The sequence below is a fragment of the Grus americana genome, chromosome 15 (genome assembly GCF_028858705.1).
Source record: "Grus americana isolate bGruAme1 chromosome 15, bGruAme1.mat, whole genome shotgun sequence".
Classification (NCBI taxonomy): Eukaryota; Metazoa; Chordata; class Aves; order Gruiformes; family Gruidae; genus Grus; species Grus americana.
In genome coordinates, this window is record NC_072866.1 from 7,129,910 (window position 1) to 7,145,516 (window position 15,607).

Genomic DNA, 15,607 nt, shown 5'->3' on the forward strand with positions numbered 1-15,607 from the left:
TTGCTTCTTCCTGTCTTGCTCTGATGATAAACTAATAAGAAATGCATTTTCTGTGAAATCCAGGGGCAGGGATGGGAACCTGCTTTACAGTAGTGCATGTAACTTGCATAAGTTAGAATCAGTGCCTGTGTCACCAGAACAGAAAATTCAATGGAGCATCACCCAGGCCCTTCAAGAACATTGAAAGCATTACAGTGGTGCAGCACCAGCCAGAAAACATGAGCTAGTATTGCACCAAAGTGTAAAGCCACAAAACTACCACCTTTTTATCTGTAATTAACACAAGACCTAGAGGATCCACAAAACTCCTTGATTTCAAACATGAAGTGTTGAAGGATTTTTGAAAAGTTAAGTTACACCAAATATTTATAGAAGGCACATTTGGCAAGAACAGTAAATACAGTAATTTTTATTTGTATTTATTTTAGCTATTTACATTTACAGAGATTAATACAGTGTTAGCATCATAGCCTTGTTTAAATACCTGTCTGCCTTTTCTAGACAGGTATCATTCAAATGCATCAAAATGTTATTTGGACCAAGTCTGCTGCTTATGACATGGTAAAATACTTCAACCTTCAGAGCCTCATTCCCTAATTTTTTGTGATTGTTGTCTTAAGTATATCCAGTTTCTGAAAACAGAACTTCTCTTTCATTTAGAAAAATCAGAGTACAAGTCTAAATAATCAAGAAACTCCTTAACAAACATGTTACCTTCTTAATGAAGAAACAATAATTAACAAACAGCTCAACAATTAAAAGCACAGGTCCTGTATCTGTGTTTTGCAGGTGGAATTCAAGCCTTAAGATAAGGCTGAGGTTTGTTTATGATCTATCAGTTACTTACATAAATGTAAAAGGAAGTTGTAACTAAGGCTCTATGGGTATTTCCACTAGGGTGGAGAGAATACTTCACAGACTTATAAATCAGCAGTAAAAAAAACCCCAACCAAACAAGAAACACTGAAAAAATATAAAAAATTCCTGCATGAACATCTTTACTGCAGAGCAGAGATATGACTAGACTTAAAACTGGCAGCAAGGGAATTCAGGTATTAGATTGATTCATCATTGATGCGCAATAACCTGACCTGTCCATTTGGTAAAGAAGCCTCTAAGAAAGAAGAAGCCTTTAGGTTTGGTTCTCTTTCAACTCAAAGTTTTAAAGTGAATTTTAGTGCTCATGAAAATATGCCAACAAATCACTCCTTTTGTCAAGGAAAGGCACCTGTCTCAGAGGCAAGCAACTCCTGCCAGTTTGTAAACAGTGCTGTTGCAAAATCATCAACACCAAGCACAAGACTATATAGTCAGTCTCCATAGACATTCTCCTCTTGGTCTGTGCTGAGACTGTAAGCAAGCACACCAGCGCGCAACATGATTGAGACAAGATTAACTGAAGAACATCACAAACCTGTTTTGCATAAAGCAGAAAGGGAAAACATTTAGTTGCTATCAACTGGTGCTGGACTGAGTGGCCCATAAAGATTACACATGCTTTTTACAGACCTAAGGCAGAATCCCCTCAGCAAATTCTTATTCAAACAATCTTATTCAAACAATCTTATTCAAACATTACTTTTGATTGGTTTCCAATGACAGGATGCACAGAAACAACCAGAAGTCTCCATGAAGATTCAGAACAGGCTTGTAGAGGTGCTAACTAACTTCATCAATCAATTATTGATTTTTAAACACTGCCTACAAACGTTTGTAAGAACCAACAACAGCACTGCAGTTCGGACAGGTGTGATCCACATCCTTTAGGGCATCAATGCAGAAAGGAATTAAGCAGCAGCCAGCTATACACCTGCAAAGAAAAAAAAAACCAACCAACCAATGTTTTACCACTTGTTACATACACAAGAATGTAAAATACATTTCCTACAAAAGCCATGAGTAAAACTGGGACCGTGAAGCTTTAGGAAGAACACACATGGCTATGGAGTCCATCACTCTAGTGTTCTAGAGCTGCTTTACGGTGCTATAGGACTTAAATGCAGACGTAGGCTATTCAAACCATAAAGAGTCAGGTCCCAGACAGAATGAGAAAGCAGCAAAGCCGAGAGTTTTGTCACTCCTTAGAGCTATAAAAGGTCATGTAAGAAGAGAAAAATAAAACGCAAATTTGAATCAACCTACCCCAGCAGGCAGAGGCCACCACATGACAGCCAAGTCAAAGCTCCCGCATCATATGAGAGACGTGTCACTATCATCTGGTTACAGGAAGGGCAGCACATCTGAACTGGGCGGTCATAAAATACTACTGGTTGCTGCACGTACACTGTCTGAACTGTAACTGAACAGAGAAATATGCTGTTTACTTAATGGGTAAGTAAGGAAAAAAGATAGTTAATCAACTACTACTCTGAAATATTTGAGGCTCAGAGCAATGAAATGCACAATGACAAAGAGAAATCACCATGGCATTTCCTAATGCAGAAACACGCTGTCTTAAGAATAAGTCTGCATTAAAAACTGCAGAAAGCCAAATGATATTATTTATATTAGTGCACACTGAAGGATTCACAAGAATTGATTCACCTTATTTCCTTCAAAAATATTTTTTGGAAGGTGGGGAACACCTGTGAACCCCGATCTTCTGCAGAACACCTATTACATAGCCACTTGACACCTCCTTAACATGAGGTATAGCAGAGTTTTTCAGGCTTACCAGGGTTACTCACTGGTGCGGGCTGTCCCATGTACGGCGGGGGGTTCATTCCCTTCCCATCTGGTTTCTGGCCAGGTTCTGGGACAGGATAGGGGTGAGGATAGTTCACATTGATTCCTGTTGTTTCCTCATAGGAAGGTGGTGCAGATGGGACAGGGACGCCACTTGGAGCAGACATTGTATCTAAAACATAATAGAGAGAAAATTATAACAAAAGACATTTATTGAGGGCAAGTGACAACTAATTAGGGTCTATTCAGACAGTAAGCAAGAAGATAACTAGATTAAAACGCACCTTTACCAGCATAAAATTTGTTTCTGATAGTATTAAATATTAATCTTGTTTTCATTGTTGTTGTTGCTTCCTTCACTCTTCCTTTTCACAAGATAGTTTTTACCCATTTTCCCACCAACAATTCCTCATTTACAAATTAAAAATGCTAAAACAAGGACACAGGGCATCTTTATTAGTATACTAAGCTATCTGGCAGTTTCTCCTAATTCTCCCAGAACAGTATTTCAGATCCCATTCCCCACTCTGTTCTCCTGAAAAATCAAACAGTATGATAGGCCATATGGTAGCTGCTAACTACCATGAGCCTGGTTTGTGGTGAAGGTCAAATATTTAAAAAAGACTATTTATCTCTGCTGTGGTTTGAAATAAAAAATATTTATATTGAAGGAAAAAGAAACCCCAAACCATTAAGTACATCCAACTCAACTCAAAGCTCAAATACGTCTAAGGCTGCCATTTTTGCTGCTTACCAAAGTTTCAATGAGTTGGTTAATGTGACTTTCCTCCACCAATTGTTATTTCATTACAGAGTATAAGAACGCTAAGCATTGCCTTTTCCAAAGTAGAAAGAAATGATTGTTTTCAACGCAGAGTTCCTTTCTTTCTCCCTGCCTACCCACTTCCCATAGTCTGCCCACAAATTTCTTTGTTGAGCAATCTCTCACGACATCAATTCTGATGAAGCATCTCCCTTTTTCTCTTCCTCCTAAGGACCACCATACAGCTCTGAGAACCACACTCCATTCTCTGTTGTTGCACAATCAGTCCCTCTGTATACATGTAAGTCTTTTCACCCAGTACCATCTGGAAAGGGCAACCTGTATTTGGAATATTCTATATTCTTATAGTAATACAGAAGCTATAATTAACCATAGCACTAGTATGAATAAAAGGATAAGAGAAATTGTACCGATCAAAAAAAGAAAACAAAACAAAACAAAAAGGATGTTAAGAAATAAAAACACCCACAACAGTATAGCATTATTTTCAAAGCCTGTTGCTTTGAAAACAGCAGCTTACTGGATACATGCAGTGTCTTGTGGTGCGAGACACCAGGCATTTGAAGCTCAACAATTCTCCCCATTGTTCATGTCACATCTTGGGATGCCACTGCATTGCATGGTAATAACAGGACCTAAACATACACAAGTTGGCTAACTTGGTAGTCACATGCTTCAGAAAACTATTTGCAAGGTTCACAGCCCAACTTCCTTTTCTAACTTATGCAAAAATAACATCTCCTCCCAAAAATAAACCAAAGAGGAATGTGGTTAAGCTCAGACACAAGCTGATTCAAAGCTGAATGTTAAAGATCAAAGTTCAGACCTGGTTGAACTCTCAAGCCAACCAGGGAACAATCCTTTCTTCACAAGCTATGCTGTGGATTTTTACAATCCAGGAAGCATGCTATAAATTGGCTGCCCAATACGCAGAGTCACTATACAGAAGGACAAGGAAAAGAAGAGTGAAGAACCAAAGAGAATAACATTGTCCATGAAGACTTTGCTGACTTTCTGGCCCAAAGACAAGAGTGGAAAAACAGTAATCTCAGTATAAAACCTGGCTAATTGTTAAATTGTCTTTGGGGAATTTAGTTCCTGACAAAACCGAAGATGACTATTTCTTTCACACTGACATCATTACGTAGTCACAGCAGACAGCGGAGGAACAAGAGTCAGTGGAGAACCAACCTACAACTTTTGTGCAATCATTTATTGCACAAGTTTCCCACACAGTGGCCTGAGCCTGAATAATCCTTTTACTTCTAAGCTAGAATGATTACTTTATCAGAGAATTTATTATTCCAAATTAGAGGTAACTGTTGTGAAACTATGCATCTACAACACCTTCTCCCAGATTACCTCATCCCATTCTGTTTACATGCACAGATGAAGTCCAGAATTTGTTTGCTATTTTCAGTGTATTGTAATGCTTAAAAGCACCAGTTTAACAACCAATTGCATCAACAAGATTCATTCCAAAAAAGAACGTAGCAATTCTGTGCACAGATCTGGAACTTTTCCACTGCGTATTATGAAAAAGCATCTTCTCAGCACTGTTTCAAGACATTTGTGTAACAGCCACCCTGAGGTCAAAGCATACTGGACTTCTAAATTAACACAAGGAGTCCTACTATAAGTGAGCTATGAAAGAACTGCCTAACAAACTTCCTTTTCCTTTGGTCTCCTAAAATCTGGATTTTTGTACTGTTTAAAATACACCTCTTTCCACCCAATAAATATTCAGAAGGACTGATCGCTTTGGCAGCTAGACTGCAGAGAAGGATCCAGCAGATCTACCAGACCAGAAGCTGAATATAAGCTGACAGTGCCATGAAAATGGCAAACACCATGCAGGGATGCATAAGGTTCCTTAATTGAAATCGTAATTGAGTTTCCTTAGTTTCAAAAGACCAGAGAGAATAATGAAGACAGACAGGTAGCAACGAAGAAGAACTAAACAAGCTCCTCAGAGAGCAAACTTTAAGGAAAACTCTAAGAAAAACTTGAAAATAATAATCTTTTCTCTATGTCTATTAATAAGACTATTTAAGCACTAGATAAACTGGCAAGAGTGTTGTGGAGCCTTCCCTCCTGAAAGTTTTAAGAACAGTTACACATGTCAAAAATGACACGTCGTTCAGCATTAAGTGGATTAGAGAACCTCTTCACATCCCTTCCAACTGTATTTCCCATTATTTCAACACCTGCTTTTGAAAATAAACACGATGCCTTTTAATTTTAAACATGTACTTTTATGTACGCTGTTTCAGAAGTGAGATGCTACAACTTCTGAAGAAAGGACGGCCCAATCCTGAACAAACTGCTTGCAAACCAACCCCTGCCCCTAGAGCTCATTGCAAGACTGGGTCTAGAACAAACTGAATACCAGCTTCCTCTCTTTAAAAAACAAACACATGCCCCTCCCAAAACCAAACACCAAACCAGTCATGATTATAATGAGTTTCTGAGTATCAAACTTATTCAGATAAGATAGTACCTGCAGTAAATTGATATGGCAATAAGCATTAACCCAAGGATCAGACAGTAATGAAAACAAAGGTAAGAGGGACATTCTAGAAAGGATTTTCAGCATTTTATTTTAGCTTAGGCAAAACTTACAGCCTGGGTTAGTAAGTAAAATGCATGTTATACTTCCCTATGCAATCTCTTAAGGCACTAACAGACTTTCCATAGTTTCCATTTGCACTTTGCTCCCTGCAAATAGGTACAGAGCAGCTTATAACTTTAATCATAATGTGTCTTACAGATACATTTTTATATAAATTACCACTGATACAGAAACGTCTGCGAAGAGCAACTAATGCATAATGCCTGATACACAGGACAAAAGATTAATATTACAAGCCAACCTCAGATCATATAAAAAGTGATATGAAATCTTAAGCATCCATATAGGATAGGGAAGATTTGAATTTCTAACACCTTAAACTGTACCCAGCTATTTACAAAACAGCAGGAAATTACAAACTGAAAGATAAACAGGCACAAAAGCAAGCTGATGGCAGAAGGAGAAACTGAACCCACAAGTTTTATCATCTTAGAACAGACTCTGAAATGCTGCTCCCAAATAATTCAAAAGGGAAGACTGTTCAGTGACAGGTACCTGATTGTAAGAAAAGACAAAAGATAAGGTGGGTAACAGGGAAGTCAAATATACCAAAAAGTTACCTGGAGGTAGCATATATGCAAATCATTAGGCAACATTAAAGCTATCTCAAACCAGGATATGCAAACATCGAAAGACCAACAACCACACTAAATGCAAGACCAGGTCTTTTACACCAATACACAAGAAGTTTCCATTTACATCTGGAAGTTTCAGATCTGAATGCCACTAAGCACAGAGAAGAACTGAGCAGTTCTAGCTTCTTTTCCCAGACTGTCACCGCTCTTTGCTTCGAGTCTTTAGAAATGCATGTGGTAAGACAAGGACCAATGGCTTCAGCTACTCATCCCACATCATTCTTCCGCTCTTCATAAAAACGCTCTTGTATTCCAGGTGCACAATAAGGTGGACATTGACTCACTGTGCCCAGCTGCACTTTGGGCAGATGAGTCACTAGACTCCAGAGAAGAATTAATAAAGCAGCAAAAGCACCAGCTCCCTCCTCTTGATTTTTCCTTTTTGTTCATTTGCTCAAGAGAAAGAATCACAAGTATTTAAGAGCTGCAAGCTCTTTCTCAGCCCAAATCATTTCCTTCATAAGCACACATTGGAATGACATCAGCATGGAGCAAAGCACCCTTCCAGTTCATTCCTTTCTCCAGAGGTCTATTGCTCTACATACAGAACAAAGTTGGCATAAAGGGAGGGAAAAGGCTGGTAAAAGCCACAGCATTCACAAACGACTCTATTCAAACAAAACCAGATTAGTTACTTATGCTAGCTGGAGACCAGGAAGACAAGTAAGAAATTCTACCGACAGAACGATGCATGGATAACCTTCTCTCCAATGGAGAGTGCAGCACAGCTCTATGTCACTTTTTCAACTGCACTAAAGTCACATGAATTTTGGGAAATGGAAGTCTTTTGAAACTGTTGAATATCTCATCAGACAAGGCAACTGTCCAATAATGTTTCTGTAATTAATTAAAATATAGGCTATGACCTACACAGTTTTTTAAATAGCTGCACAGCATTCGTCAGTGCACCCTCCCACAACATGGGTTTGTAAAAAGTTGGGCAGTTTCTTCAGAACGCTAATTTAAGTATCAAACGTTAAAACCTAGTGTAGATGAGGAAGGCTCTTAGTCCGACCTTCATCAACATGAATACAGGCATTACAGGGAAAATAAGAAAGAACATATGTTTATCACTGTCCAGAAGCTACACAGGTCTTACTTAATGTGCCCAAAACTATAGGTTGCCCTGTGATAACCTATACCTGCTACATCTGCCAGATAATACATATTCATGGCTTAACTTATGCCATTGTCTGTTCTAGGAAGGGAAATGTATTCAAGATTCCCTGCCTCCCAAGGGGCAGATTTACTGCAAGAACGTTAAGACGCCATTATCCACATCATGCTCCCAAATATAGAGATGCACAGAGCTACAGGGCTGCAGTCATCTTCCCCTTCCCTCCTCACACTCAATTCATGATGCAGACCAGTCAGGGTCAGAGTTTGGCTCACATGCCTTACGTGCATCTTCACCTAGCAATAATCACTGTAACTACAAATTGCCCTCTCCACACCCAAAACTGAACATGTATTTATTACCATTTTCTCACAACAGGATGCATCCTCCATCTTATGAGAATTTATTATATTGCCCAGATCAGTATGTTAACGTTATGTAGTTTAAAACTGTAGCCTTTTTCTAAAGACAGGATGCAAATGTGTATTCTAAGAATGCAAAGAAACACCTTTTGCCCAAGGACAAACAGAAAAAAAAATGGGAGGAGAACAAGTCAAAAGTGGGAAGGTAAGTCAAGTCATTCATGCCTTACCCAACAATTACAGATGAATCATTAGGCAACAACTTCTTTTAATCTCAGCTAGTTTCCTGATTCTTTTAATCTCAGCTGGTTTCCCGACCTGCACAGAGTCTAGTAGAAATGGATTCCACAGCAGCACACAGGCAACAGCAACAGCACCTCAAGGATAACTGTGGATAGATGGATCTCTCTACCTCTTCTCAGGAGGGGAGAAAAAAAGGTCTGCACAGTCCTCACACTAACACATCACGTGAGGAGAAACTTATGCACAGAAGCGTTGCTCCTGGGAGGCTGGAGAAGATGGAGGAAACTGTAGGGTCATCCCTCTCTCCCTGTCCAGCCAAACCTGAGTCTGCAGCCTGCTTTTAATGCAGTAACAAGTGCTGCTCTTCTAAGAATGGAAGAGCAAATAATACAGTTACTACCTTACAGAACAATTTTCCTTATCTAAATCTTCCTTAGCCACTCAGATACAGCCCAAAAACGCTCCACTTGTAATTATTGCAGGAGAGCCTATTTAAAAGCATCTGTATTTGCTTGAAGTCCTTCCGAAACAAACTCTAGTATAAAGAAAATATAATTTTTAGTTTAAATCAGAGTGTATGTCTGTCAAATTTTTTTTATAAAAGATAAGCATAGTTAGCTATATGAAAGTTTGAACTAACAACATTTTCATTGTTTGGTATGGATTTACAATTTTCCTGGTTTTATCAAAAGAAATTTATATCCTTAAAACAGTGCAATAGCAAACACTGTAAATCAATCTAAGACTATTTCTACCAAAAGAAAGATCCAACTTGCCACTTTGGCTGCCTACCACTATGGAGTGAGTTTTCATCTGTATCAGTTCCTTAGTCTCACCAGGCACACAACAGCATAAATGCTAGTGGTACAAGGGGAGAAGGCAACAACATTCACGCAAGGAAATATAAGCAGATCGTGAAACCAGACCAAACATCTCAGACCATCTAGTTTTACTTTCATAGAACATCATTCCAAAACTCAGAATCAATACATATGCACTGTCAGCAAGAGGAGGGACATTTCCATTACACATATTTATTAGGGTGACTTAGAAAAGAAGTACATAGTTTATTTTTATCTTCCACTCTAAGGAATGTTGCTGAATGTGAATTTATCTGCACGCACTACATCAAATTTCTTTCCAGAGAATTTTTACTGAGAGGTACAACACACTAGCAAAGATGTCATGCAAGACAAGGTAAGGACACGCAAATAAAGTAAGCCTGTATCTGGATATTCAAGTGATGAACAAGGTAGCACTATTGTCAAAAAGCATACTTTTAAAAATAGCACAAAAAGTGATTATTTTCTTAGATTTCTTAGCAGTTTTCATTTTTTCAGGGACTTTCAATGAATGGTATGTATGTTGGATGAAAAGAAACAAGACATATGTGAATTTGGCCATTCATGTTTGGGTGCAAGAGAGCAGATCTCAAGCAGGGATATACTAGCTTCTACCCAGGTTGAAGACAGTGCTGGGCACCACCTGCTGGGAGTGCAGCAGAGGAGTTGGCAGGAAATTTGGGGCCAGAGGAAGGCTGCAAAAAGCATGGTGCGTGAGGGGCTTCAGCTGAGCAAGGGAGCAGACACCACTGAGAACAAAACCAGAACATGCACATGATTGCCAGGAGCACAAGAGCCAAGCCACTATCTCCCTGCCATTGCCATCCAAACCTGAAAGCTTGCAGCTTGTCTCAGAAACCCCTGCCAGACTGTCAACTCTTGCTGCTCTATTCCCAGCCCAACTGCCTCCTCCTGGATATAACATCCGTCAGGTATCTTTCACTGCCCAAACTTATTCCAAGAAGCTATGCACCTCAATTTGAAAGACATTAGCTAAGCAGGACTCAAAGTGAAGAGTACAGCACAGCCTGCACTGGGCAGGGAGAGAACATGGGGAAAAAAAGTATCAGGCACTAAGAAAATAAAATAAAAATATTTGACTTACTTGGATTGTTGCACGTTTGTTACACACGGCAGAAAGTTGCTGGCTATAGATGACTGTGGTATCTGATCTTTTAACTCCAGGAAAACACCCACTGGGAATACCAGCAGAATCTGTAGGCAACACACACAAGGGCAAAGAATGGATTAGTTGGAAGGAAATAGAAGCCTTGACTGGACAGTTTTTACTAGAAGCAAACAAAAGGTACGGTAAAAGAGCCAGATAATGCAGAATTTCCCCACAGGGACCACAGCTGGCTGTAAACAATTCCCTAACAAGAACAGAAGTAGGAAACACACTTCGGAATAGAAAACTAACAGAATACAAAGTCAAAGGGCCTTCAACAACCTCACTTAAGTAGGTCCTAAGCAGGCGGCTGACCCAAATGACCTCCAGAGATCCCTTGTCCAACCTAAATTACTCTATAACCACCCAGAAAACAGAAGTTAGGTCACTGTACTAGAAAAAGATTACAAAGGTCCAGTTCTGGTTTTATACATACGGTAAAGACTAAATACTAAGTTATGACAAAACTGATGCAAAAGATATCAGTCATGATGCAAACAAAACAAATTCATTTGCTTTAATGACTTCTTCACTGAGGACAATTCTCCAGAAAACCGCCTTAATTGCTGGGCTGTCTCCATTGCTGCCCGCTTGGTTCAGGTCAGAGCAGCAGTAATTCATCCCAAGTACAGAAACTGGCAGCAACAATAGGAATTGTCTGGCTATTAAATACTCCTTCTGCTCCAAGTACTGTTGTACGCTTCGGGGAATGCAGAGTCTGGATCAGTATCTTGATATTGAAAGGAAGCTGGGGTTTATTAGTGGACCTGACATTTTATTATTATTTTTTCCTTACTTCAGAAGACATAACATAAATATATCTATCTGAGAATACAGAATTTCAGACCATTTTAAGACAAGCTTCATTTTCTTGCTTTTTTGTGGGATGCTCTAGAAACTCCAGTCTATCATGGTTCCAAACTTTGTAATAAGTTTTAGCCTTAACTCATAACCAGCTTCTCTTGTGTTTAAGCAGTTATATATCCTAATGTTTATCTTATCTGGTATACTTCTGCTAATGTAACTTCTCAGCTAGAGTTCTCGACCACTGCCTCCTCTCTGCTAAACCTCTGCTGTTCTTACAATGTCCACATAACCTCCTCACCACTCATGTCTGTATCTGTCCATGTCAATGCTGCTGCCCTCCAGGATCACCCGTCTTTTCCTTCCCACACCGTACCTAGGAATAACCTGAGTGAGCGCAGAGTTCAGCTATGCAGCCAGTCACCCTCAGTGCCTCTGCAGCCGTGTGGGCCAACTCCTCTGCTGGGTCAGTAGCCAGTACTGACTTTCCTTATTGTATACACCACCTACACACCTGCCTGTGTAACAAAAAGAAAAAAAGTAATCTAAAATTTTTGTCGGTTCCTGCTCTGGTGAGCTATTTATTCAGCCCTTCCCTCACTTACCAATCAAAAATCTCTCCCTTAAACCTTCAATTACAAGGAAAAGGCTCTATGGACCCACATCTCCAGACTGCACACCTCAAAGAAAACAAGTGCTACTGCTAAGCAACATAAGCAAGTTCATTTGCAGTCCATGACTGCTGTTCTCCAACCAAGCCAATTTTTGTACCTGTTTCCACAGTAATTCTTCAAAGTTTTAAAATAGGCCTCAGGTAGCATCTCTTGATTTTACACTTTTTCTGACTGTGTCTCTCAAGTCAAAAAGCCCTTTCAACACCTGAAAGATGCCTACAGAGAACTTCGCAGGTACAAAAGACAACACGTAAAGAAAAAGAATTTCAGGCTTAAGTATCCTATTAGGGCTGGAGTCACTCCATCCACACAAAGCATGGCAAAGACCCAGCACACAAGCTTCCCAACAATGACACAAGCCTCTTCACTTTCCTGGAGTGCAGAAAAGTCCCTGAAATACTGCTGACTGCCTTCCTTACACAACAGCTTTCATCAAGATTTCAGTGAAGTCTATAAACATTTCTATAAAGTACCTGTCACAAGTTTGTTCACTCTTCCAGGCTACACAGGACTAATCTGCTGCACCAGAGGCATAGCAATACATCAGTAAACACTACTAATGTTTATACATTTCCGTAGTCTCATGGTCGTCCCAGCAGACTAAGCAGAAATGCAGAAAGGTTTATTAGAAAGGGAATTGTGTACTCAGTCCAATGTGGGTTTTACAGTAGCCACATAGCTAGCACAAACAGAGGAGCTGGTGCAGAAGGACAGACACGTCTACAGGCACAGCGTGCACACAGGAACAGCACTTGTGGCAAGCCATCACTTCCCTGAGCAATGCACAGGCACTACTCTTTCACACCATTCTTATACTCCGCAGCTCTGGCAGATTGAAGAGGGAACAAGACAACAGTCAAAGATGACTAAACTCAATAAGTTTTTGTGACGATATTTGTAGTATCAAATATTCCACAGCTATATTTTTAAAAACCACTGACCTCCTGTTTTCTTTAGAAAAAGAAAAGTTTCCCCTCGTGACTAAACTACAGAGCTGAACGCTGATCAACTGCCCCCAGTCACAGCTACTTCTGCTGCGCAGACACTGCGCGACTGAAGGCCATCCTCACCTCTGCTTTACTGAAGAGTGAGTTTTAAGAAATCAACACCATTTCATAGATTTCAAAATGGTGATGATCATAACTTCCAGCACCTAGTCTAAATATCTAGTCTTGATATTTAACATTCAATGCTTATTTTTAAATGATGTTGCATTTTTCATTTCTTACCACTGACTAGTTTTGGACAGCTGGTTCAATTTTAAAATGACTGCTATGCTTTTTCACTTTTTTTTTTCCCTCCTTTCCTGAAGACACACGCAAACAGGTCTCAGGTCTTTGCAGCGCTTGGCAGCATCCCTGGCATGGCAACCACCTCTCCTGTGCCTTCTTTTTCTTTTTTTAAAGTTTCAAATCTGAAGCACAGATAACATTTACCAAGTACTACAGTGAATGGTATTAAAACTAAAAGCAAGTGTCAGTCCCTTTAAATTACCTACCAAAACCAGAAATTCCTAATAAAGAACAAATTACATCAGGATTACAAAACAATCTCTTCAAAATACTGAGTAACCACAACTTCACCTTTACAACTTAATTTTGCTAATGTCCCTTCTGCTTTAAATGTCAACTTTGAAGAGATATTTGAACTATTACTTCATACAGCCAGTGCAAACATGTGTCTCGCAATCCTGGGCACTACCTGAAGATTAGCCTGGGGACAAGAAAAAAAGAAGGTAGTAACCCACCTCTCCGCTTGGGATAAAAAAAAGAAAAAGGGGGAGAATTGCTTACCTTTCCTAACCCAGCTTGGCCAAGCAAATCCATTGTTGCCCTTCCCTTACTCTTTATCTCTTGCTAAGGTCTGACACCATTTAATCCCTTAAATTAAACAAATCCTACTCAGTCCTCTTCACTAGAAATCCCAGGTTGCTCTCCAACACCACCAGTAACCATAGGGGCTCCCTGCACAGCAGAGTTTAAGACAGTTGCTAATCAGGAGCACCTGGAATGAGACACAGGTTGAAGGCTAACCTTTTTTATTTAAACAAACAGGCAGGACATACAGGTTTATCAAAGCACTCGGGGTTTTTGTGTTGCACAGCAGCAAGCCGTAACACAGCACTTGCTTGGGCCACCATCTTGGTTATCTGAACTCCAGACAGTAACTTCCTAGTTTACCAATCTGCTGAGAAATATTAAAGTTGTGTAAATTCCTCAGGCGTTTGTGAGAAAATAACATTCAGTAATAATTACAAAGATTTCGATACATTATTTTAGTAAGACAACCAATGCCATTCGGGTCACACTGAATTTTATGCTGGCAAAACAGAAACGGTACTACACGGAGCGTCCTCCCCAGCAGAAGAGGTTACAGACGTTTAGTATGTTACTTTTACCAAGTCACCAACAGTCTCAGAACAATCCTGTGAGCAGCTTCAGCCGGGTCCCGGTGAGGACAGTAAACCCGCTCCCTGGGGCAGGGCCGGGCCGTTTGGAAATAAACTGCTGCCGCGCCGCTCTCGAGCCCGTTCCCCGAGGAAAAGGGCACTCACTTCCCGCTCCAGCCCGGCGGCCGCCTGCAACCGCTGGGTTTCGCTCCCCTTATCGCTCACAGCCTCCGCTCCAGCCCCGCGGGCAGGAGCCGCCGCCCATGGCCCCTCCTGGGCCGTCTCCTGACCGTCCGCCGGTGCCGGGGCCGCGCCCGCGAGGTCCCCGCTTCCCCCGGCAGCCCGGGAGGGGAGCTCCTGCGCTGCGGGACCGGCCCGCCGAGCCAGGGGGGTCCGGCCCTCCCTGGGCGCCGCGGTAGGGCTGGGAGCGGCCCCGGGAAGGGCAGAGCTCGGACCCGGGAGCGGCGGCCGCCGCTGCGCCCCCGAAAGCGGCCCTGACAGTGGAGCAAATCCCCACCCCCCCCGGCCCTGCCCGCCACGGGAGCCCGTCCAGCAGCAGCCAGGCTCTGGGCGCCGCGACAGAGCCCGGCGCGCCCAGCGTCGCCCGCCACAGCCCCGCGGCCCTCACCGCTCCGCAGCGAGTGCCTGCCTGCTCTGCTCTGCTCTCCTCTCCGCTCGGGTGAAGCCACCGTCCCGCAGGGCTTGTCCCGTGCCGTCCCCACCCTCGCCTTCCTTCTCCCCTTACCGGAGAAGTGTAGTCCGCAGCCCTGGGCCCGGGACAGCCACCGCCAGCCCCGGGACAGACCCTGCCCGGAGCCCAGCTGCTCGGAGGGAGGCGTTTCCCCTCCCCCGGACTTACTGGCAGCGCTGCGCCGAGATGGGCCTCCCCCCGCCCGGGCTGCGAGCGAAGCCAGTGCGTCTGAGCGCTGGCGGGAGGAAAAGGAAAGGAGAAAAAAGTCTGTGGAAGTACAAACATGACTGACGCACGCTGCCGTAACTCCCCCTCTCTGACAAACGGCCGGTCCTAAGTGTCGGGGAACTTTGCAGCTCTTGCCAAGAGGCTTACTCAAAGATTGACAAATTAAAACAAAGTGATCTTCAAATTTACCGTAATCAGCGTAGCCAGGCTCCACGTTTTGTAGCACAGGAGGAAAAAACCCTCCCCTAATTCTACAATACCCCTAATCTTACCAAGATCAGTTATTTCAGACACCGCATGAACGTAAACATAAAAAGATCAAATAAACCTTCAACAGATATAGTGATTTTAAC

General features: G+C 41.8%; 1 protein-coding gene across 6 annotated transcripts; it reads right to left on the minus strand.

Annotated features, from left to right (window-relative positions):
* Window positions 1-393: 393 nt before the first annotated feature.
* Window positions 394-15,324, minus strand: LITAF (lipopolysaccharide induced TNF factor). Of its 6 annotated transcripts, none has more exons than XM_054843041.1 (5): window positions 15,195-15,324; window positions 10,406-10,515; window positions 2,675-2,857; window positions 2,143-2,299; window positions 394-1,810 (listed from the first exon to the last, which is right to left on the minus strand). In XM_054843041.1, exons 3-5 carry the CDS (start codon window positions 2,850-2,852, stop codon window positions 1,702-1,704), a joined length of 444 nt encoding a protein of 147 aa, XP_054699016.1. In that variant the 5' UTR covers window positions 2,853-2,857; window positions 10,406-10,515; window positions 15,195-15,324; the 3' UTR covers window positions 394-1,701. The 6 variants fall into 6 exon arrangements, with proteins under 6 accessions (XP_054699016.1, XP_054699015.1, XP_054699017.1 ...); XM_054843040.1 differs by having other exon boundaries at window positions 15,081-15,255; XM_054843042.1 differs by lacking the exon at window positions 15,195-15,324 and adding an exon at window positions 14,964-14,988.
* Window positions 15,325-15,607: the final 283 nt, after the last annotated feature.

Excerpts from the sequence above, each read along its gene's own strand:
- LITAF (XM_054843041.1), bottom strand. The coding sequence starts at position 2,852 with ATGTCTGCTCCAAGTGGCGTCCCTGTCCCATCTGCACCACCTTCCTAT. Across the intron at positions 2,300-2,674 it reads CGCACCAGTGAGTAACCCTG|TTACAGTTCAGACAGTGTAC; the intron begins GTAAGCCTGAAA and ends TTCTCTGTTCAG. Across the intron at positions 1,811-2,142 it reads GGTGGCCTCTGCCTGCTGGG|GTGTATAGCTGGCTGCTGCT; the intron begins GTAGGTTGATTC and ends TTTTCTTTGCAG.